This window comes from Prunus avium, chromosome 3 (genome assembly GCF_965620075.1).
Source record: "Prunus avium chromosome 3, drPruAviu1.hap1.1, whole genome shotgun sequence".
Classification (NCBI taxonomy): domain Eukaryota; kingdom Viridiplantae; phylum Streptophyta; class Magnoliopsida; order Rosales; family Rosaceae; genus Prunus; species Prunus avium.
The window spans coordinates 37011222-37035108 of record NC_142286.1 but is presented as its reverse complement, the minus strand read 5'-3'; the positions used below and the strand labels follow the sequence as shown (position 1 = coordinate 37035108).

The 23887-nt window shown below is 40.4% G+C and overlaps 2 protein-coding genes across 2 annotated transcripts; one reads left to right on the top strand and one right to left on the bottom strand.

Moving 5' to 3' along the window:
- Nucleotides 1-1181: 1181 nt before the first annotated feature.
- LOC110745608 (uncharacterized) lies at nt 1182-4709 on the top strand. The gene is made up of 10 exons (XM_088251238.1): nt 1182-1415; nt 1845-1974; nt 2427-2565; nt 2643-2855; nt 2953-3091; nt 3547-3697; nt 3789-3898; nt 3983-4080; nt 4189-4258; nt 4430-4709. Exons 1-10 carry the CDS (start codon nt 1323-1325, stop codon nt 4517-4519), a joined length of 1233 nt encoding a protein of 410 aa, XP_088107364.1. The 5' UTR covers nt 1182-1322; the 3' UTR covers nt 4520-4709.
- A 1811-nt stretch (nt 4710-6520) lies between these two features.
- On the bottom strand, nt 6521-14236 carry LOC110744848 (receptor-like protein kinase FERONIA). Its single transcript, XM_088250741.1, has 2 exons — nt 13066-14236; nt 6521-8142 (listed from the first exon to the last, which is right to left on the bottom strand). Exons 1-2 carry the CDS (start codon nt 14116-14118, stop codon nt 6598-6600), a joined length of 2598 nt encoding a protein of 865 aa, XP_088106867.1. The 5' UTR covers nt 14119-14236; the 3' UTR covers nt 6521-6597.
- Between the last annotated feature and the right edge of the window lie 9651 nt (nt 14237-23887).

Genomic DNA, 23887 nt, shown 5'->3' with positions numbered 1-23887 from the left:
CTAAATTCACAATCTAGCAATTAATCGAAACGATTAAACTCGTTCAACCTCAAACAAATTCATCCTAAAGATAATACCCAATATCCAAAGCTCCCATGAACTATGAAGTATATTAAGTTGAGTTCTAGTATTTTCTACTGGCAACTTGAGATTGAAGTTGTAACACTTTGTAGTTGAGTGTGTCTTTGCCTTCTACCGGCCTCCGAGGCTGCAAACATTGTTCGTTTGGAACAGAGTGGAATCTAACGAGAATTACTTGTTTCAACCGTCGATTGATCCCAGCCGTCCACTGTTCCACGTGTCAGATTGCGCTATTGGTTCTATTCTATACCAATTTTACTCTATCTAGTCTTGGTTGGATGCATTCCTATCAGTCTGTGTAGTAAAACTTTTCCTTTTCTATTTCTTTTTCGTTTTGGGAAATGAAACGCTTTGCAATTTACTTACAATATATATATTTTTGAAACCCACAAGACCCTACTTTAAAAACAAGTCAAGGCCAAAAAGAAAAAGAAAAAAGTGAAGGCAAATACAAATAAAATAATGGAATTAAGCAAGAGGAGATAGACGTGCGTTAGGTCCGTTGGACATGGCAATAAGTCAATCTCTTGCATTGCACCCAAGTTCGAATTCTTATTCCCCTAAATTAGATTAATTTTGTTTAAAATATAGTTTGTATATTATTAGTATGATTTATTGTTCAACTTTCAAGAAAAAAAAGAGAGTATATGGTTTACAAATATAACAATAATGCATTAAGTTCAGCAAATAAAATTCATTTTAATCACATTTAGTTTCTCCAAAATTTGTAAATGTCCACAAATCCAAAAAAGAATTCTAAATTACTTTTGCTAAACCTTTCCTATGAAAATAAAACACCCAAAATGGGGGCTGAAATTATAAAAAAACCCAACACCCAAAACACTTTATAAACACACCCAAAACCCATCATTACACACACTCAAACCCCATTTATAAACACACCCAAAAAATATACAATTATTGATTTTGTGGTTGATTTTGGGTGTGTTTCTATGTTTAAATAGTGTGTGGGTTTTTTTATAAATACATGTCTAGGATTGAGTTTATTTATAATAATCTAATAATAGAGAAGAAAAATAAAAAAAAGGATCCAGAATATAAATTAAACTCATAGATGATAATAGCCGTCTATTGTAGCGCATGAAACTCCAACGCACTTGGTTACGGTCCGATAGACTTAACCTCATTAAGCCTCAGCTAGGGTTTTCGTCTCTCCCTCTCTCTCTGCTCTGTCTTTGCTGCAAAAGAAAAACCAGTTGCAGCTGCAGAGAGCTTGAACAATGACGACTATTTTGCCAACCTCGGAGGAAGATCCCGCTCTCTCCGTTGTCAGATTCACCTCAGAGCTCTCCTGGGCCGACGCTGGCCCTGAGGTACTCTTCTCTCCTTCTCCGCTCCTTGTTCTCTCCGTAATTATCTCAATATGCCTGCTCGAGTTCTCTTCGGTCACAAATTAATCTCTTTTATCTCCAATTCGGTGGTCGAGTGGTTTTTGCTTAGCGTCTTAGATCGAGTAGTTGAACTAAATTTTAGGGTTACTAGTATATAAATCGGTGATTAGATACTGGATGCTTTTTATTATTAAAATTTGTATTTCCATCCATGGTGCTGGGAATGTGGTATTGAGTAAATCAAGGGGATAAGAATGAGGCTTCTCTCGTTAGATATGTTATGTTCTTTGCTTAATCCTAAAGCAGCTTATGTAATTTGTATATCAGTAGTGTGCATATGTATATGACTTGTATGCACGGAAGTTGGTGAATTCCTTCAAGAAATTTATCTTTGCCATGATTATCTGCCAGGTTGCTGAGCCACAAGTCAGTAGATTATGCACGGAAGCCCAAGAATGCATGGTGATGGCCAGGTGGTTCGATTTGGTGTCACTTATGCTAACTTCAGCTGATGTCATATTATCAAAGGTCTCCGAGAAAGGTAAAATCCTTATTGTGAATCTTTATGTACTCTTTTTTAGAAGTTAAATGGATAAAGAGGCTTAGAATTGCATGAGTCTGTATTGTCACGCATTTACCATATACTAGTTGATGCGAAGAACATGTTGCTGATGGTGCAGAGTTTTTTCCTACAATCCTTATTGTCCGACTATTATATCAATGTTTACTGCAAGTTCTTTAGCAAATTACTTCAAAATAGTGCAAATGTTTTTGGTCAGTGAGTGGGATGCATATTATTGTAGGCATTGCTAATGTTCATTAAAATGTTTCATAATCATTGTCGGACAATACGGACATTAGTAATCACTTCATTCAACGCACAATGATAATTAATTGCTAGCTTAACGGTATCACATTGTTTGTTTTCTTAATATCTATGTTCATCAAACTTTTGTTCACATACACAATAATTCCTGTTGTTTTCCTCTTCAGATCTTGAGTGCATATTCACTGTTATCTGCAATGTTGTTACAAAGTCTGAAAGTCCAGATGAAGCTCTCGAGATGGCAAAACTTATATCCGCAAAGATTACTCAGCAACCAAGTGACAAGCCTGCATTGCGCTTAAAGATGTAAGATACCATTGTGATTGTGACTCCATCTTGCATGCTTTTGAATGTACTTCCGACACTTATACTTTTCTTTATAGCTTGTTCAATCTGTACAACCTACTGGAGAATCCATATAGCCGGTTCTTTGTCTACTTGAGTGCTCTAAATTTGGCAATCAATGGAAAGGTCACTGAACATGTCATCCCTTCATTCAAAAAGATAGAAAGTTTCTTGAAAGAGTGGAATATTGGGGTCTCGGACCAGAGACAACTTTTTCTTACCATATCAAATGTTTTAAGAGAACACAAAAGGTATGCTATGTAGAAATTGTAAACTTTTTTATGTGTACATGCCCCTACTCAATTGGTTTTAGGAATAATTGATTATTTTTGTGTGTTGTATTTTCAGCTTGGCAAAGGAGTCTTTCAAATTCCTGAGCAAGTACTTAGCTACTTTTTCTGGTGAAGATGCATATATATTGAATGAAGCCAAGGAGGAAGCTGTGCGCACAATTGTGGAATTTGTGAAGGCCCCGGACTTGTTTCAGGTATTGTAGGGTCTTGTGGAATTTCAAAGATTATGTGTGCTAATTTAGTGGTCTACATTTCTCCTTGATGCATGCTCATCCTTGTTTACTTGTGTTACGTACTTTACAAATATATGTTTCTTTCCTTTAAAAAAATCTCTTCTTATGTGGTAGATCCAGTTAATTGTGCAGAGACAATTTAGTAGTTTGAATTGCTCGTATAAAGTAATTATTGATATTAAGGTTTTTCTTGCATTTTGAAGAAGCTCCTCCTAACATTCATTTGGATCCAATATGTTTCCTCTGAAGTTACATATGAAATTTGTTATGCTTTTGGACTTTAGTCTGTATTGACCAGTTGGAGTGCTGATCATAACTCCCAAACAACTGGGTTTTTGGCATTTGGCTCTGATGACCAAATTCCCCCCTTACAATAATTGTTTAGATGCTGATATGTTGGTGTTATTGCTCTGCAGTGTGATTTGCTAGATATGCCTGCTGTAGGGCAATTGGAGAAGGATGCTAAGCATGCGTTGGCATATCAGCTTTTAAAGATCTTTCTGACTCAGAGGCTGGATGCTTACGTGGAGTTTCAGGCTGCAAATTCTACTTTACTGAAAGGCTATGGTAAAATATTAGTTTCTTCTGACTGAGTCTTCTTCAGCATTATAATAGTTTTTTTATTGCCATCTAAATTATGCTTTATGAAATGTTATAGGACTTGTCCATGAAGACTGCATGACAAAGATGAGGTTGATTTCTTTGGTGGATCTTGGCTCCGATGAATCTGGACGGATTCCTTACAGTCTTATCAGAGATACGCTTCAGGTTAGATTGGTTAACCTTTCTGGTTCTAAAAGTTTTCCATTCACGTCTTGGTTAATTATATGCTTATGCACGTGTTTTTGGCAGATTAATGATGAGGTAGTCGAACTTTGGGTGGTCAAAGCGATAACTGCTAAGTTAATGGACTGTAAAATGGACCAGATGAATCAAGTGGTGATTGTGAGGTAAGTTTGTGTTTCATACCTTGTGCGCACACACAAACAAACATATATTTATTTATTCATTCTTTTATGCTTCTTTGTTCTTGAACTGATTTAGCTTTTGATCTGCAGCCGCTGTACTGAGAGAGTATTTGGGCAGCAACAATGGCTTACACTTAGATCAAAGTTAGCAACTTGGAGGGTAAGTAACTGCCTACATCTAGTGCTTCATGCTTTATTTGTCATTCTTGTTTAATAATTGCCAAAGAAACGAGAATTGATTCATTGTACTGTATGAAGACCCACTCTTTTTGTTGCGCTATCCATAAATCTCATTATTGAATTTGTATATTGACAAAGTTCTCATTGGCAGGGTAATGTTGCAAATGTTATCAGCACAATTCGAGCTAACAGGATAGCTGAAGATGGCTCGCAGGCAGTGCAAGGCTTAGTTATTCGTTAGAATTTTTTTGGTTATGTAGGTTCTTGGCTGACTTATGAAAGCTTGAAGTAGTATTTATGATTCCCAATTATTTTCCCTTTGGACTTTGGATCCAAATGTTTTGGAAATTTTGACAGGAAAAAGGTCTCTTGTTATTTACAAATCTTATGATTATACGCTTGCTAAATGATGAATGACTGCTTATCTATCATCAGCAGCTTCTGTTGCGTTTGACAGGAAAACTCTCGTGTACTGAAATTCGAATGTTGGTGATGAATAATATATTTCTGAGAGCAATTGCAGCCTAACAGGTGATCTTTCTTGACCACGATAGGATTCATTTTGCAATTGTTAGGAGTGGACAGGAAAACTCCTTTGTAGTTTCTTTCCACAAGATTTGGATCTAAGACCTTACTATCCATCCGAATCCATCGTTAGCACCACTGGGATATTATCCCATTGAATAACTATTCGATCTAGATGCAATAAATACGATGTTATTGTGTCAAATAATTAAACAAAAGTGGCTGTAATCTGTTGGTTGTGCCTATCATGATTGAGAGAGGAGGTCTAGTGCCAAATGTTTGAATGAAGTGGGAAAGCTGCATAGTGTAAATGCAAAGAAATTGCCTGGGTACTATACACAAGTTTATTGCTTTCTGTCAACCCAGTTAACTTTTTGTCTGATTGCGTGGTTTAGTTCCCATTACTTTCTGATGACTAAATCAAAGACTTTCATTGCATGTTATATATTTAGCACTAATCTAAATGAAAGATTTTCCACAAATAGAAGATAGTAAACTTTGACTATCACTAGTTATTTTCTTTTGTAGGGTAGGCTGTAGACTAAGTGTCAACACTGTTTTGTGGGTTCTCTTTCTTTGTGGTTCTTGTATCTTGCATCGACTGGGCTGAGGGATCTGGGCAAGTTTGTTGTTTTGTGTTAATTTAGTCAGCATTTACTTGGTAATTTGCTAATTATTTTCTGATGTTTGAAATCAAAGACTTGCATGTCAAATTTGAGCAGTTTGCCTAAGCACCCACTTTGCTTAATTCCTTTTAGGGTAGACGCAGTGGACTTGAGGAGTTAGTTAATCCTTAGTTATATTACTTACTGGTAGAAATGAACCGTACAAATATATACCATAGTTAATCATGATTGAAAGATTTTTTCTTCGAAATTTGTAAGTTCTTGTTCTAACCACCATTCTTTTTTTCTTTTCTTTTTGGGGGCGGGGGGGGGGGGGGGGGGGGGCGTCAAATTCTAACTACCATTCTTAGGTGTAGTTAAGAATTTGTAAGGGAGTCGGTCGTACGCGTGCTTGGATTCTTACGCGGGTCTCGAATCTGGAAAAGCTTTTTGTGTCAAGTGACTCTCACCTCTCTCTATCCATGAAGACCACAAATCATCCACATACACATGACCAACATCCCTGGAGAGTAGTTGACGGGGGTAGTAGACTGACTATACAGAATTTGTGCAGAGATTAATTAGAGATGTGAAAGAAAAATAAACATAACAAATAAAATCTCCAACAATTGGGTTTCGATAGGGTAATTACCTTTGCTTTCCATGTAATTTGGCAAGTGTTAAAGACAATTGAAGTTTAGGGATGCCAATTATTTTCCTACTAACAAATTTTGTTTTCTGTAATTTTTCTTGATTTTCCAAGGTTTTTCATTTTCTCTGAACTGAAAAGTATAAAATAATGTTGATATAAACACCCTTCTTATTTCGTTTGATTTGCACCTTATTTTCTTAATTAAATTTGGGCTTGGGATCTTGGAGTTGGAGGGTGCATCTTCTTCTCCTTGCGGTTCCTCTAACGCAGCCGTCGTGATAAGATAGAGACTTGAGTTAGTTACTTGACAGCGGAATGACTGTCTCGTTTGATATTTTCCATGATTTTAGTGAAATGGCACAAAAGACTTCCAGAATGCAGCCCGGAAAAAAGATTTAGAGAGAGAAAAAACAGCATGAAATGATTAAAAAATGTTTCAAATAGCGTGAGTCACTTCACGTAATTTCTTAATTTGCATTCAATATTATTGGTTTCAAATACTACTACATTTTTTGGGTAATTCAAAAATGTTGCCCATTATCTCCCATTTGGATCATTGATCTCAGAAAAGATCGTCTCAGATATACATTGAATGGATTCATTTGTAGCGCAACCTGGCTCAACACTTCTAATTTCTGCAGCACTGTCATTGTTGAAGGCAACCTCATTGCTCCTTTCAACGCAGTTGCGATGGAGCTGAAATGCAAGCTCAAGTCCCTTCACAACGTCATTCATTGACGGTCGTTCGATTCCACTGTCATTCATGCAACTCATAGCGATCTCAACGAACTTATTCAGAGAATGGATTTCAATCTCACCCCTAATGCTTGGATCAATAATTTGATCAAGTTCCCCGTCGCGATGACAGCTCTTGGCCCACTCAGCCAAATTTATTTGCCTCAACTCCACATTATGCATCACAGCCGGCCTTGCACACAGTACCTCACACAACACTACACCAAATGAATACACGTCTGACTTCTCAGTAAGCCGTTGACGTTTGTAGTATTCGGGGTCCAAATACCCGAAGCTGCCTTTCACCATCGTACTAATGTGGGTCTTGGATGTGTTGATTGTGCTCATTTTTGACAATCCAAAGTCTGAAATTTTGGCCATCCATTTCTCATTCAATAAAATGTTTGTGCTCTTCACGTCACGGTGGATGATGGTGCCCTTGGTGCCGCTATGAAGGTAGCGCAACCCTATTGCAGCGCCGATACAAATTTGGAGACGCTGATCCCAAGAAAGAGGGGGGTTGTCAGTGTGGTAGAGGTGGCTGGCGAGGGTCCCACGTGACATGTAATCGTACACCAAGACCATCTCATTGCCGTCGTTACAATATCCGATGAGAGACACCAAATAGCGGTGGCGGAACTGAGAGAGCAGCTCGATTTCCGTCTTGAACTCGTGGGCGCCTTGTGATGACTCAGATTTTAGCCGTTTGATTGCAACGAGAGTGGCCCCATCATCAATGCATCCTTTGTACACGTTACCAAACCCTCCAACTCCAATAATAAAACTGTCATCTAAGTTTCGAGTGGCGGCTTTGATCTCAGCCAGTGTAAAGTAACGACACAAATAAGACGGTCCATATGTTATGTGGGTCGCCGGAAAAGAAAATGGACCCCACTTCATTCCCTGGTTGGAGCTCGAATACTTGTTTTTTCTTCCTCGCCTGAACACCAAGAAAAACCCAAGAACAGAGCCTAAAACAAGCACGCCGGAAACTAGACCAGCAATGATAGCAATCAGAGAAGTCGAACTCTTCTTTGAAATTTTAGGGCTTTGCGGCGGAGACATCTTTGGTGGAGTTAGAAGAGGTGGGTCGGGATTGGGTCCGGCAAGATTCTGATTTGTGTCACTGAGTTTGAAGATCTCAAGCCCATTCAAGATTGCCTCGTTGAAGTTGGTCATAAGATCTTTTGGGTTTGCTTGCAGTGCGAGAAAGAGACTAACTTTCTTCTGGCTTCCAGGGCCTGCAGGCATGAACACAACGTAGTCCTTGTAAATTGGTCTTCCATTTCCACCACTCCACGAGATTATGTCCAAGGCTTCTTCAGCTGTTTGATTGGCGATGAAGATCTGAAATGTGAAAATATATGAAGAATAGGGTTTGTATTGAGTGAGTTAAACCGTATACAGAGGCATGAGTTTTATACAAGTAAAGGAAAGCTATTCTAGGAAAACAGAGAAGCTATTCTAGGTAAACAGAACCTATTTATGCTGATTACAATTCGATCCTACAACCACTCCTAATTAGATCATAATCAGATCATTGACTATTTTGTTTCCTTTTACACACCCCTTCAAGTTGGAGTATGGATGTTAATTATACCCAACTTGCTGAGATGCGTATGAAAGATGGGTGCCCTTAGCGGTTTTGTAAAGATGTCAGCTATCTGATTTCCTGTTGGCACATAAGCTGTCTTGATTTCACCCTTTTGGATCTTTTCACGAACTGTGTGACAATCTAGCTCGATATGCTTAGTTCTCTCATGGTACACCGGATTTGCAGCAATATGTAAGGCTGCTTGATTGTCGCAAAACAATCTTGCTGGTCCAGAATGTGGTACTCGTAAATCTCTCAACAAATATCTTAACCAAGTAAGTTCACAAGTGGCTGCAGCCATCGAACGGTATTCTGCTTCGGCTGATGATCTAGACACCGTGACTTGCTTCTTACTCTTCCAGGACACGAGTGAGTTCCCAAGGAAAATGCAATATCCTGTCACTGATCGTCGTGTCATAGGACACTTGGCCCAATCCGCATCACAATAACCAACCAAACTTAGCTGACTTGTTGTAGAAAACAGTAAGCCTTGCCCAGGTGCGTTCTTCAGGTATTGAAGAAGATGACGTGCTGCCTTGAGGTGGTGTAGCTTGGGTTCTTGCATGAACTGACTCAAAGTATTCACTGCATATGTAATCTCTGGCCTGGTGATGGTGAGGTAGATTAATTTTCCAATTAATCGTCGATATTGCGCTGGTTCCTTGAGGGCATCACTACCTGTTGTCGTTAGTACCAACTCAGGTTCCATGGGGACTTTAGTGGGCTTCACTCCAAGCAAACCAGCTTCCTCCAATATGTCTAGAGTGTACTTTCGTTGACAAATTGAAATCCCGTCTTTAGAGCGTGCAACTTCCACACCAAGAAAATATTTTAATAGTCCAAGATCTTTAATCCGAAAACATCCGTTGAGAAATTGCTTGAGATTCCGGATTTCCTGCTCATCATTTCCTGTAATGATCATGTCATCAACATACAGTAATATCACAGTAATAGAGTTTCCACGAACCAAAGTGAACAACGAGTAATCGGCTCGAGATTGTTGGAAACCAATGTCTTGAATGGCAGAAGAGAACCGACGAAACCAAGTGCGTGAGGCTTGTTTAAGACCGTATAATGATTTGTGGAGTCGACAAACCATCTGCTCCCCCGGTCGATGATAACCAGGAGGTGGTAACATGTAAACCTCCTCAAGCAAATCCCCATGTAAAAATGCATTTTGTACATCCATTTGATGTAAAGGCCAATCGCGAACTGCAGCAATGGATAACAAGCAACGGACGGTGATCAATTTTGCCACGGGAGAAAAAGTCTCCTTGTAATCGATGCCCTCGCGTTGTGTAAACCCCTTTGCGACGAGTCGAGCTTTGTAGCGCTCGATGGTGCCATCCGAGTGATACTTGATCTTGTAGACCCACTTGCACCCAATGGGGCGATGACCCAAGGGCAGAGGGACAAGGGACCAAGTACGGTTGTCTTCAAGGGCCTTGATCTCAGAACTCATGGCAGCAAGCCATTTGGGATCCTGACTTGCCTGTGCATAATTTGCTGGTTCAACCAAGTGAGAAATGTTGGAAACAAAAGTACGGTGGGCATGAGATAACCGAGTGTAAGAGACATACCGTTGGAGGGGATACCGGGTGCCGGACGTAGAAGAAGAAGGAAGACCAGCCGAGAGTAGAGCAGCATGATGGGCCTGGTAGTGTTTAAAATGAGCTGGTGGATGGGAGGGTCTGCTGGAACGTCGAAGGGGAAGAGGTGGGCTGGCTGCGATGGTGTCCGGATCGGGTGAAGGGACGGCTGAGAGAGCTGGGAGATGTGGTGGATCGGGGGGGTCTTGGGAAGATGACACAGGGAGATCGAGAGGAAGGTCTGGAGTCGTGATGGAAGATCTGGACGGTGAGGACAGCAGGTCCTGAGGGGTAATAGCTAAAGGGGGGTCGGTGTGTGGGCTGGAAGGAGTTTGGGAGGGTTCAAAAAAATTGGGCCCAGCTATGTGTGGGTCAGGAAGTGGGATAGGTAAAACTGGGAGGTCTTGTTGGTCTTCACAAGGTAAGTGAGCAAAAGGAAACGTGTGTTCATGAAATAGAACATCACGTGAAGTAACAATTTTGTGGTTATCAAGATCATAGACAAGGTAACCCTTCTGACCAAGGGGATATCCTAAAAATAAACAACGACGCGCACGAGTATCAAATTTGTGAATAGGAGTGAGATTTGTAGCATAGCATAAACACCCAAAAACCCGGAGGTGAGAATAGGTAAGTGGAACCCCGTGCAACAGTTCATAAGGGGATTTATGGGCAAGTAAGGGTGTAGGGAGTCGATTGATGAGATAAGAAGCAGTTTGAAGACTTTCTCCCCAAAATTTCAAAGGAACATTGGCTTGAAAACGTAAGGCTCGAGCAACATTCAAAAGATGGCGGTGTTTGCGTTCAACAACCCCGTTTTGTTGCGGTGTGTAAGCACAAGTGTGGTGAAAAATGGTACCATGACTATCCAAAAAAGAACGCATGGAGATGAATTCACCACCGTTATCAGCACGGAGAACTTTGATGTCATGATTAAATTGTGTTTTGACCCAAGAAAAAAATGATTTTAACAAGGGTTGTGTGTCAGACTTAAAACGCATAAGATGAATCCATGTGAAGCGAGTAAAATCATCCACAATAGTTAAAAAATAACGTGCCCCAGAATGTGTAGGAATTTTGTGTGGGCCCCATATATCACAATGTATTAGATCAAAAGGTGCGGTAGATTTTATTGAACTATGAGTAAAAGGCAAGCGTGTTTGCTTTGCAAGAGGACAGACATCACAAACATGCGTAGAATCAAACATAATATTGGGAATTGTTTTGGATAAAAAATGGAGAGGAGCAGAGGAAGGGTGCCCAAGGCGTTGGTGCCAAAGATCCGAGGTACGGTGAATATGATGAGCTAGGTGGGGATTTTGTTGTGGCGTAAGATAGTAGAGTCCATCAAAATGCTTGCCCAGGCCAATCATCCTCTTCGTTTCCACGTCCTGCACAACACAAAAATCCGGATAAAATGTCACCATACAATTCAATGCTCGAGTTAATTTACTCACAGACAATAAGTTCACACGAAATTTGGGCACATGTAGAACTCCATCAAGAGACAAATCAGGTGTCAGGCGCAGAGATCCTATACTTTCAATGGCAACGTGCTCGCCATTAGGCAAACCAACAAAATCATGTTGAGTCCCAATATGAGTAGAATGCGTGGGTGTTAGACGAGATATGTGATCTGTTGCCCCACTATCCACAATCCAATGTAAGGTAGAATGCGAATCATGATGTGCAATATTGCAAGTGGGGGAAAATATACCTGTTGCATTTGCAAATGGCTGGGCATTACCGTTCTTATTGTGAAGCATAGCAAGGAGTTGATTGTACTGCTCGGTTGTGAAGGTGGGGCCTCCAGTAACAGAAGCTGTTGGACCCTGGGTATGAGGTGTTTCCAATTCTACATTGTGAGCAGCAGCCCTCTTGTCATTGTGAGCAGATGGCTTCTTATTCCTGGGCTGCACATTCTTCCCATGCCATTTGTGACCCACTGGAAATCCAATGATGTAATAGCAATGATCAACTGAATGACCCTCTTGGTCACAGTGAGAGCATTTGGAGGGTTTGTAGGAGCGAAAAATACCTGTGGTCGCCGGAGCACGCGAAGTCTGCATAGCGTGAGAATAAGATGGATTTTCCCGACGACTTGCCACTTCCATCTGTCTCTCATGTTGGAGAATTAACCCATGGACTCTTCGTGTATCAGGAAGAGGGTTCATCATCAAAATGGAGCCACGAACAGTGGAGTAAGAATCATTTAATCCCATTAGAAATTGCATGACCTTCTCCTTTTCCTCACGATCTGCAAGCTTTTTCAGGCCCTCACAGTCACAAATGAGGGGTTCATGATAAGTAGACAATTCATCCCAAAGTGCCTTGAGTTTGGTATAGTATATGGAGACTGATTGTTGTCCTTGACGACATTCGACAATTTCTTGTCGAATTTGGTAGATCCTAGAGTCGTTGCTCTGGGAAAATCTGTCTTTGAGATCGTTCCAAACGGCGGCTGCTGTGTCAGAATAGAGGACGCTGCTGGCAATGTCGGGGTGAATCGAGTGTAGGAGCCATGACAATACCATGTCGTTGCAACGCTGCCACATAGGAAATTTGGCATCAGTTGATGGTGGTGCCTTGATAGACCCATCGATTAGTCCAAGTTTATTCTTGGCACTGAGACTGAGACGCACCGAGCGACTCCATTGTCCATAGTTATTTCCTTTGAGGGGTGCGTTGGCAAGGTTGAGCCCTGGTGTGTCGGAATGGTGCAAAACGAGAGGATCAGATATGGTTGACGAATTGGTGAGGGTAATTGAATCTGTGGATTGTGGTTCACCCATGGTGGTGTCCTTAGTAGTTTTGTGGGTGTCTGTAGCGGAAGGTAGGTGGGTTTTCAGAGTCACCAGTCTTGGTGCTCTGATACCATGTGAAAATATATGAAGAATAGGGTTTGTATTGAGTGAGTTAAACCGTATACAGAGGCATGAGTTTTATACAAGTAAAGGAAAGCTATTCTAGGAAAACAGAGAAGCTATTCTAGGTAAACAGAACCTATTTATGCTGATTACAATTCGATCCTACAACCACTCCTAATTAGATCATAATCAGATCATTGACTATTTTGTTTCCTTTTACATGAAACTGTCGGTCAAGGGAGTTGGTAATAGCAGGTTCAAACTCACAAAAATGAAGCCTAAGCAGGTACAAAAACTTGGGATCGACAGGGAACCCCCAGGTGAGATTATAGCTCTGGTTTATGGTCTTATTTTTGCCCATTGACCTGCCAGTTTGGTAAAGTTCTTCTGGAGCAGAGTACTTCGGTATTTCAGTAAAGCTGAGTTCGATACTACTGTTTTGCGGTAAAACACTAAACTTTAAACTTAAATAGTCTAAGTACTTGTGCTCTTCTTGCTCGCCATCCCAGTTTCGGTACATACCTGTGTCCAGATTGGAAGACAGTGATCTTCCTCCGACGTTGAATCGGTACACCATCTCCAGCGCAGTGCCGTTTTCGATCGGAAATGTGTTTTCGCTGCCTATATAATTAACTCCATCTGAATTTTGAGCAGAGGTGTAGTAAAGATTGTTGGGCATGGACACAATTTCAATTCCGTTGATAAACGCATACGCATCTGAAGTTGCTCTGCTTGGCTTGAAGGAGATGTTCAAGCTCTGTTCGGACTCAACGTTGAGGCAGAATTCTCTGTATATTGTAGCAGACCCAGAAGCATCGGCAGTGACTGAAGAGTTGAAGTCTTTGAGAAGGGTGAAGCCACCGGCTTTGACTGAGAAGAGGGCTTTTGATCGGTCGAAGTCAGGGCCATATGAAGCTGGGTAGAAATACAAACGGATGAACTTTTGGCCGGTGGTGACTGGAAATCTGTATGTAAATTCAGAGCGAGAAAGCCTCACAGTGCGGTAAGGTACTTGGCTTTCAGAGGAGGAAGAAGGTGCTTGTCTGGATATGGAGGGGCTGCCAGCTGCTTGGTTTTCAAAGGGGGAAAACTTTGAGTTGATATCTCCAGTCCAAGTTCTGGTGTCGTCTGGATTGAGTTGGTCGCCGGAAAAGCCACATTGAAGGGTGATATCGTCGACCGGAGTGTAGATAGGAGAAGTGTCACCGGCCACGTGTATGGCGATGATGTGCAGAAACAGGGGAAGGAACAGAGGAGTGAGAATGGGTTTCATGGTAATGGACTTATGAAGACGTTTGCTGCCTGCTTGGGTTCTTCATGATTGGAAGAGAAAGATGAGAGGGAGGGTGAGGTGAAGGTGATTGAGAGGAGGGTCGACTCGTGATTGGAAACAGGGGAAGTTGCTGCTACTTATTATTGTAAGCATAAGAGCATTTCCAGCAGTCAAATCCTTGCCATGGCAAGGGCTAGGCCTGATACTATTCATGTGAATAGTGGCTGCCATTGTCTTTTTTAGCTATGTGTGTTTCCAGCAGTCAAAGCCTTGCCATGGCAACTACTATTCATTTTTTTGTTTTTTTACAACTTTTTTTACTTAAACAATTATTTTGGATAATATTTTCGGGTAAAATTTTTGGGTTCCTACGTGTCAATACTTAAAAGTGAAGAGAATTGGTTGGTATTTATAGAAAAAAAAAATGCAGTAATTTTTTAGTATTTTTTTAAAAAAATTTTGATTTTTTTTTCATTTTTTTATTGCACAAAAATTGGCTGCCGTTGGATTTGAGGAAAAATTCTGATCGGACAGCCCAGAACGCGACACGTGGCATAGTGGACTGTAGCGCTGCACTATAGCGCTGACATCATCGATGACGTCAGCTTGCCCGAGTTTTGGACCTGGGGCTCAACTTGCCCTTGGGCCAGCCCAATTTGCTGGGTCCCACAGCTTGCTCGGGCTGGATTTTGTTGCTAGAAACGAGTTTTTGGGCTTCCCCCCCTTAGCCCGCCCTTTGCCTCTGTTGCTGGAGTTGCTCTAAGAGCATTGCCAGCAACAAACCCTTGCCATGGCAAGGGGGGGCTAGGGCTGACACTATTCACATGAATAGTGGCTTCTCTTGCCTTTTTTAGCTATGTGTGTTTCCAGCAATCAAACCCTTGCCATGACAATTACTATTCATTTTTTTGTTTTTTTCACAACTTTTTTTACTTAAACAATTATTTTGGATAATATTTTCGTGTAAGATTTTTGGGTTCCTACGTGTCAATACTATTCATATCAGATAAGATTTTCGGTATTTTTTTTAAAAGTGAAGAGTATTTGTTGGTATTTATAGAAAATAAATTCAGTATTTTTTTGGAATTTTTAAAACATTTTTTCGATTTTTTTTCAATTTTTTATTGCACAAAAAATCATCGCCGTCGGATTGCTGGAAAAAATCGAATCGGAGAGCCCAGCAGCAGCCACGTGGCAGAGTGTATTGTGCGCGGCACTGTAGCGACGCTGTATCACTGACATCATCGATGACGTCAGCTTGCCCGGGCTGGGTTTTGTTGCTGGAAACGATTTTTTGGGCTTGCCCCCCCCTAGCCCGCCCCTTGCCCTAGCTGCTGGAGTCGCTCTAAGGAGAGTAAGCTATGAGTGCGTGCGTGGTATGTAAGGCTTTGGTTGTCGACGTCATGTCAATTGCATAAGTGAAGGTTTCATTTTATCAAGGACAATGAAACTGCGGATCCAAAAAGGATAGAGAGCACAATAAAACACGAGAGTCATTGACTCATTATCATACATAATGACTGATTTACTTTGTTGATACATTAATTTGCAATGTGACTTGCTAGATATGCCTGCCTGCCGTTTCTGTAGGGAGAGGATTGTTTAATTAGCATTGTCATATTGGAGATCTTTCCGACTCAAAATCTGGATGATTAATTACTTAGAGTTTCAGGCTGCAAATTCTGGTTTCCTCAGAAGCTTTGGTACATAAAATTTTAGTTTCATTTCATGTCATTTATATAACTTAATTATGGGTTGTTACATAAAAATTAATGAAATATCCAAGCATATATGAAGTACAAGCAAGCACTCGCAACGCCCAAATCCCAAAACAAGAAAAGTATTTTAAAACAGGAAAGCTTAAAAATACCACAGAGAACTTGGCAACTACAGAATAACAAAGAAACCAACAACCCAGGTCTTAAATGGAATTATTCAATCAACCCTTCAAACAAAAATTATGGTCAACATTTAAATCCCTTAGATTAAATTTTAATGAGGTGGCGTATGGAGAACAAAAGTAAAGCAGATCATAGCAGAGGATCTGAATCCTTTTTTCTTAATATAAAAATATTTCTAAATCGCTATATAAGGTACGTAGCAAACACGCCTTAAAAAGGGTGCGTAGTGGTAAATTTAATATTCGGTTGTCAACCATGTTCTCTAAGAGCATGTCCACTCCAAAAGGCTAAGGCAAGGCTAAGAGCAAGTCCAGTGCTTGCTTCAAACTGGGCAGGAGGCCCCCCAACCAAGCCCAGACGCCCTCCAGCGCAAGAGATCCAGCCCGGGCAAGCCCACGGGCAGATCCTGCTTGGGCTGAAGCCCGAAGGCGTTGACATCATCGTGATGTCACGGTGACGTCAGCGAGCGTATATTCAAATTTTTTTAAAAAAATTGATTTCATCGCGCTGACGTCAGCGACTGACAGCTCCCAACGGGAAGAAGCCACGTGGCGCTTCCCGGATGCTTCGATCGTTTTTTGTCCAGAAATCCGACAGACTCGATTTTTTTGGAGTAAAAAAATGCGAAAAAATTTCAAATTTTTTTAAAAAAAAATACCAAAAAATTATGGATTTTTTTCCCTATAAATACATAACCATTTTATTCACTTTCCACACCAAATCTTCATACCAACTCTTCTCCTTCCAATATTTTTTACTTTCCACTCACATTTTTCTATTACAAAATTCCATTTGTGCAAAAATATAAATGGCCTCTTCCATCGAAGCCGGAGGGTCGTGGACAAACGTTCGAAGAGATCAAAATCTTGGCGGCGAGGTAAAAAATAATAATTTCCGTTTTATTCAATTTAATGTCATTTATGTATATATATATATATATATTTTTTTTTCTTGCATTTCCAATTTCATTTTTTTAAATAGATTATTCAAGGCAAAACAAAAAAGAGGAAAACCATTACACATGGCTCCTCAAGTGAGCAATGCCCGCAATCAGTTCCAGTGGTGCGTTCTGTGTCGGAAATAATGGCACTATTACGTCCTCCGAAGGAAAATACTCCCCCACTTCGTGATGCGGTGGAACCGCCTCCGCCAATGATTGAGTCATCCTTGTACTCGATTATGTCGGACTATGAGGACCGGGAGTATTTCAATTGTATGATGAGTGAGTAGGTATTTCAATTGTATGATAAGTGAGGGCAAGGGCAAATACTATTCATTGTACTTTATTTCCTATTTTTTTATACTTTTTTTTTGTCTGAATTTTTTTATACTTTAAACCATTAATTTTGATAAGCTTTTCAAATAATATTTTCGGTTGCCACGTGTCACTATTTATTATAAAATTATCACCTAAAATTTCAGATAACATTTTGGATAAAATTTTCGAATTAAATTTTCGGATAAGATTTTTGGTTGCCACGGGTCCATCATTTTTCAGAAAATATTTTATGATGAGATTCTCGGTTGCCACGTGTCTTATTTCAGATAAAATTTTCGGATATTTATTATAAAAAAATTATAATCTCAGATTTCAAATAAGATGTTCACCCTCTAAAATTGCGCCACGTGTCCCATGTCAGATAAGATTTTCATATATTTAAAAAAAATAAATTATAATCTCAGATTTTAGATAACATTTTCACCCTATAAAATTGCGCCATGTGTCCCATGTCAAATAAGATTTTTAGATATTTAAAAAAAAAAATTATAATCTCATATTTTAGATAAGATTTTCACCCTCTAAAATTGCGCCACGTGTCATCTCTATCTTCTGAATCCCTCTATAAAACTACACCATCAACTCATACCTCTCACACCATATCTTATCTATTCCTTCATTTATGAGATTTTACAAAACACATTCTACTCCCAATGTCAAACTTGAGGAGGGTGTTGGAGAGGCAAGAGCGAGAAGAGGAAGAAATCTGGAGCAGACATGCTGAGGAAGATCGGGAGGCCGATGAAGAAGAGGAAGAAATGCTTGTAGCGGTGTGTATGCTTAATGAATCAAGGCAACACCACCATCGTCGTGCCCCGAATGTGGACAGACGAAGGCAGTCTCGGGGTAAGAATCTCTTGGAAGATTACTTTATCCCAAATTCATTATATCATGTTTCTTAGTTTCAAGAGAGATATAGAATGCAGCCACATTTGTTCCAAAAAATCATGCATGATATTTGTAATTACGACACATACTTCATTCAGAAGTATGATGCTGTTGGAGTTTTGGGTCTTCTCCCGGAGCAAAAACTTACAGCTGCTTTGCAGATGCTTGCTTATGGGGCATCTACAGAGCAGGTGGATGAGATTGCAAGGATGGAAAAATCAACTATCCTTGAGTGCTTGGTGAGATTCTGTGATGCAGTAGAAAATCTATACACGAGGGAGTACTTTCGCAAACCTACGCCTAGGGACCTCCAAAGGCTTCTGCAAAAAGTTGAGGCTCGAGGTTTCCCAGGAATGATTGGAAGCATTGATTCCATGCACTGGCAGTGGAAGAATTGCCCAACTGCTTGACAATGAGATTATGAGAATCGAAAGGGCCAAAAAAGTATAATTCTGGAGGCCGTAGCTTCATTCGACACTTGGGTTTGGCATGCCTTCTTCGGAGTTGCCGGATCTCAAAATAATCTCAATGTGCTTGGTCAATTCTCGGTCTTCAACGATGTATTGCGAGGTCATTCCCCCCAGATCATGTACCAAATCAACAATATAGTATACTATGGTGCATACTACCTTGCCGACGGAATTTATCCTAGGTGGACGACATTCGTGAAAACAATTCCGAATCCCTAATCCGAGAAGGAAAAAAGCTTTGCTGCCTTTCAAGAAGGTAACAGGAAAGACGTGGAAAGGTGTTTCGATATCTTGTAAGCTCGTTGGGGTATTATTAGGGGTGCTGCTCAGATGTTTGATGAGGAGGTGCTGCAGAGCATTATGATGACTTGCATCATCCTCCACAACATGATTGTGGAGGATGAGTATGATTATGATGCTCCAGAGGTGTTCGAACCGGATCCCATGAACACGGCCTTGACAAGAATTTATGAAAGGCCGATGAGACCAAATGCACATCCATTGGAGCACAAACCGTTACTTCGGGATGGCGATTCAACAACCCCATGATTAATCGTTACCAGGAAATGCAATCTTCGTATGTCCACAAGAGGCATCAAGTTGACTTGATCGAGCACTTGTGGGAGATGAAAGGCAATCACAATGGATGAAGTCAAGATTAATGCTTTGTTTTCAAGTTTGCTTTATTTTGTGTGTGGTGTGTTTGGAATTATGCTTTGTTTTTAATTATACTTTTAATTATGCTTTGTTTTGTGTGTTGTTTGCAATAAAATAAGGTTTGTTTTTAATTAAACTTTGTTTTCATTAGACCTGGTAATATTATACGAAACACGATAACACGACACGAATTCACAAAAAAAATTCAGTTTTCGGGTCCGTGTTATCGTGTTGCTATCGTGTCAACCCGTTAGCCACACGATAAGCTAACGGGTCGTTTCCGTGTGAATTTGTGAAAACACGAATCAACCCGTTAAGTGGGGGTAGTTTTGTAAATTTATCTATCTTTTTCCTTCTCTTTCGTCTTTTCCTCCCCCATTCCCCCGATTTTCTTTGCTTTTTCTTCTTTTCCTCCAGCATAATTATGCCACTTTTCTCTTTCTTCTTTTCCTCCCCCATTCCCCCGATTTTCTTTGCTTTTTCTTCTTCACTTTCTTCTTTTCCTCCAGCATAATTATGCAGCCACTTTTCTCTTTCTTCTTCTCTTCTGTCTTTCCCTCTACCATAATTATATAGTAACAGCAGCAAATCGTCATCAATCAAGAGCATCAATTTATGAGGAAGAAGAGGAACATACTCTGGAGGTTTCAAACCCAAGCTCTCAAAGAAAGGTTCAAACTCATTAAGAGACTGGTAGCGCAAATACCCCTATTCCATCTCTCTCTCTCTCTCTCTCTCTCTCTCTCTCTCTCTCTCTCTCTCTCATCCTCTTCCAGATCCTGTGATTGTTTGAATTTTTTTTTTGAATCGTGTTGTGTTGTGTGATTCGCGAATTGTAACGGGTCGTGTTCGTGTTGGGCATTTCCAACCCGTTTTCTTATCGTGTCGTGTCGTGTCAACCCGTTAAGAAAAGCGGGTTGACACGAACACGACACTGAACACTGATAACACGACACGAATGCCAGGTCTAGTTTTCATGTGCAAATATTTTTAATAAACAATCATATTATTTAATGCTTTCTTTATTGAATAAAAGGGAAACAATACAACAATTCTTAATATTGGAAACTAGTAGAAAAATGTGATACAAATGGAAAAAAATATTGGAAGGAGAAGAGTTTGTATGAAGATTTGGTATGGAAAGTGAATAAAATTGATAAGTATTTATAGGGAAAAAAAATCCAGTATTTTTTGGTATTTTTAAAAAAAAAATTCAAATTTTTTTTTGCCCAAAAAAAGAGGGCCGTTGGATTTCTGGAAAAAAAAACCATCTCAACACCAAGACGCGCCATGTGGCATTTTTCCGTTGGGTTCTGTTAACGCTGACTGATGACGTCACGACTGACGTCAGCGCCTTTGGGCTGTAGTCCATGCAAGATTTGCCCATGGGCTTGCTCGGTTCAGTGGGTCCCAGGACTTGCCCAGGCTGGAGGGGGAATTGGGCTGTGGGGGGGCCTTTTGCCCAGGCAGGGCCCCTGCGCTGGACATGCTCTAATAAAGCAGTGTGCGTTGTCAAGCCGCTGATTCCATGTGACCCTCGGGTGTGTACCTCACCCACACACCTTTGTAAAACGCATACCATACAAATATTTTTTTTATAAACATTTTCCATAAACAAAAACGAAAAACAAAAACCGTAACCTTTTTAATTTTGATTTTTGTTTCCTCATTTGGTCTCTGTTGTTTGAAGGTCACTTTTACAACTTTGGTCCATGTTATTTCATTTTGGTCAATTTTGCCTAGTTTCAATTTGAAGCAATTCAAAGACAATTCTCAATTTCTGTCAAATTTGTTTAATTTCTGTTAGTGGTGAAGGGGCAATTCAGTCAACAAATTATTATTTTCTTTAAAAATAATTTTAAAACATTAAAATCAAATATATAAAAATAAAAAATAAAAGCTAACCCCCTTCCCTCCTAACCCCACCCCTTAACCGTCACCCCAACCCAGCCATCCCCATCCCCAGCCAACCTCCCTCTCTGCACATCCCTATTCCCAGCAAACAATAACCACTTTCATAGAATATGTATACCGACCCCAGCCATGAATAGTAACCTGATGAATATTCATGGTCCCAACCTTTTAAATTGAAACAGTAACCTCCACATAACCACCATTAATCTCGATTCCAACCACCACTTAAACAGTACAAAGAAAACCCAGCCACCACTGCAGCATAAACAAGAAAACCCAGTCATAGAGTTGACGCCGGCGCCATTTCAGGTGATGTGAGTGACGGTGGTGGTTTGAAGAAGCAGAGAAAAAAAAAAATATAAAAAACGAAAAGAAAAATCAAAATATAAAAACAGAGAAAGAAGAAGAAGCATATATATATGGTGGGTTGGGTTCACCGGAGGAGGAGGGGGGATGAGGTTAGTTGGGTCTAGGGATGGCGGTGGTGCTGCTGGGTTTGGAGGTGGGGTGGGTGATGGATGGGATGAGATAGGGATTAACGGTGGGTTGGGTTTTTTTGGTTTTTAATTCTTTAAAAAAAATGACATGTCATGTCAACACTTATTCTTTAATATTTATTTAATAAATAAATTTTCAAGCTAAAAGGATAGCTGGAGATGGCTCACAGGCAGTGCAAGGCTTAGTTATTCGTTAGAAAATTCTTGGTTATGTAAGTTCTGTTAGCTTGTAATAGATTAGTTAGTTGGTTACCTTTTTTACCTTGTCATCTTGTGTGTGAAACACAAAGTCCTTATTTTATGGTTACCTTGTTTTAGGGAACTTTGTTTTCTTGTCTTAGGGAAACTTTGTTTTCTTATCTTAGGGATGCCTTGTCTACTTCTTGGCTTGTAGTTATAAATGTGTTGTAAGTAATACAAAGGAAAACAAGTTGAAATCTGAAAATATGTTGCAGCTCCAATTCTCTCTACATTCTCCACTTCCTCCACTTAATCTTCTCTATATTTGACATGGTATCAGAGCAGCGATCTTGCTGACTCTAGTCTCGAATTGTTGCTGCTGTCATGGGAGAAAACGATTTCTTTCCCACTGAAAGTAGCACCACCGATCCGGCTACTCCTTCTCAACCTACCTTCACAGAATTTGCTGCTCAAATGGCTGAGTTGATGAAGACACAAGCATCTACATCAACTACGACCTCGACTCCAACGATTACCTATGAAACCTCTTCTGCACAAATTGGCATTAAATTGAATGGCTCCAACTATGCTTTATGGTCTCAAGTTATTGAGATGTATGTTGCTGGCAAAGACAAGCTGGGATATCTCACTGGTGAACTCCCAACACCTTCTCAGACAGACTCGACATTCAACCGATGGCGAACAGAAAATGCAATTGTGAAAGGGTGGCTAATCAACTCCATGGAGCCAAGGTTAATTGGCAACTTCATTAGATTCCCAACGGCCAAAGGAGTTTGGGATGCAATAGCCACAACTTACTTTGATGGCACTAACACCTCCCAGGTGTATGATCTTAAAAGGCGAATCTCCCGTATGCGACAAGAGGGAGGTTCGATTGAAGCTTACTACAATGACCTCCAAGGCTTATGGCGAGAAATCGATTTTCGTCGTCCAAATGAGATGAAGTGCGAGCTGGATATTAAGAAATACTATGATATCATCCAAGAAGATCGAGTTTATATTTTCTTGGATGGTTTGGATGATCGACTTGACAAAGCCCGAAGTGACGTGCTCCAAATGAGTCCATTTCCTACAGTAGAGCAAGCCTATGCTCATGTTTGACGAGAAGATATCCGACAAGCTGTGATGTTAGGAGCTCCAACACCAACCGGAGCAGGATTGGCAACAAAAGGAACATACCGGCCCTCTCGCCCAACTCCAACTCCCAATTCCCCAGTTACTGCTTCTCTCCAGCCACAGACCACTACCAACAAGACTACTCCACCTTCTCGACCCAAGGCTCCCACAGATGGGAATGGTTGCACTCACTGCGGGAATCCAAAGCACACTCGAGAAACCTGTTTTAAATTACATGGCTATCCAGATTGGTGGGAGGGTCTCAAGGCTCGTAAACTTGCTGCTGGAGGAACGGGTCGTGCTGCCCTTGTCACCATGGATCCTCCGATAACATTAATTCTTCATGAAGAATATACCTCAGCACCATAAAAGAACTCTTCATCTTTCAGTGACTCAGGTAACTGTGGATATGTATTTCATACATCATATACAAGTGACTTCTGTAATTGTAAACCTTGATGGATCAATGTTAAAATGCAATATGGAAGATTGATATGTGATTCAATCCTTGTACTACACAGCAAAATAAAAATTAGAACATAACAAACTGAGAAAATAAACGACGACAAAGTATTTGTACGAAATCTCTCACGAGGAAAAAACCCTCCACACAGGAGAGAAAAACCTCAAGGCACACAGCCAATTTCACTAAAAACTTGAGGACATATACAAGACTCAATTGATACTGTCTTACACCACAAAAGAAGATTGATCAAATACTCTTGTCTTGTACGAACACGTCCACTTCACTTTCTCTTGGATGAACATCAATTCACGCAGGTTGATCTTCCTCACAAGCAAAGCTTCCACAAAGTTCCACGATGAATGAATGATATGTTATGCTCT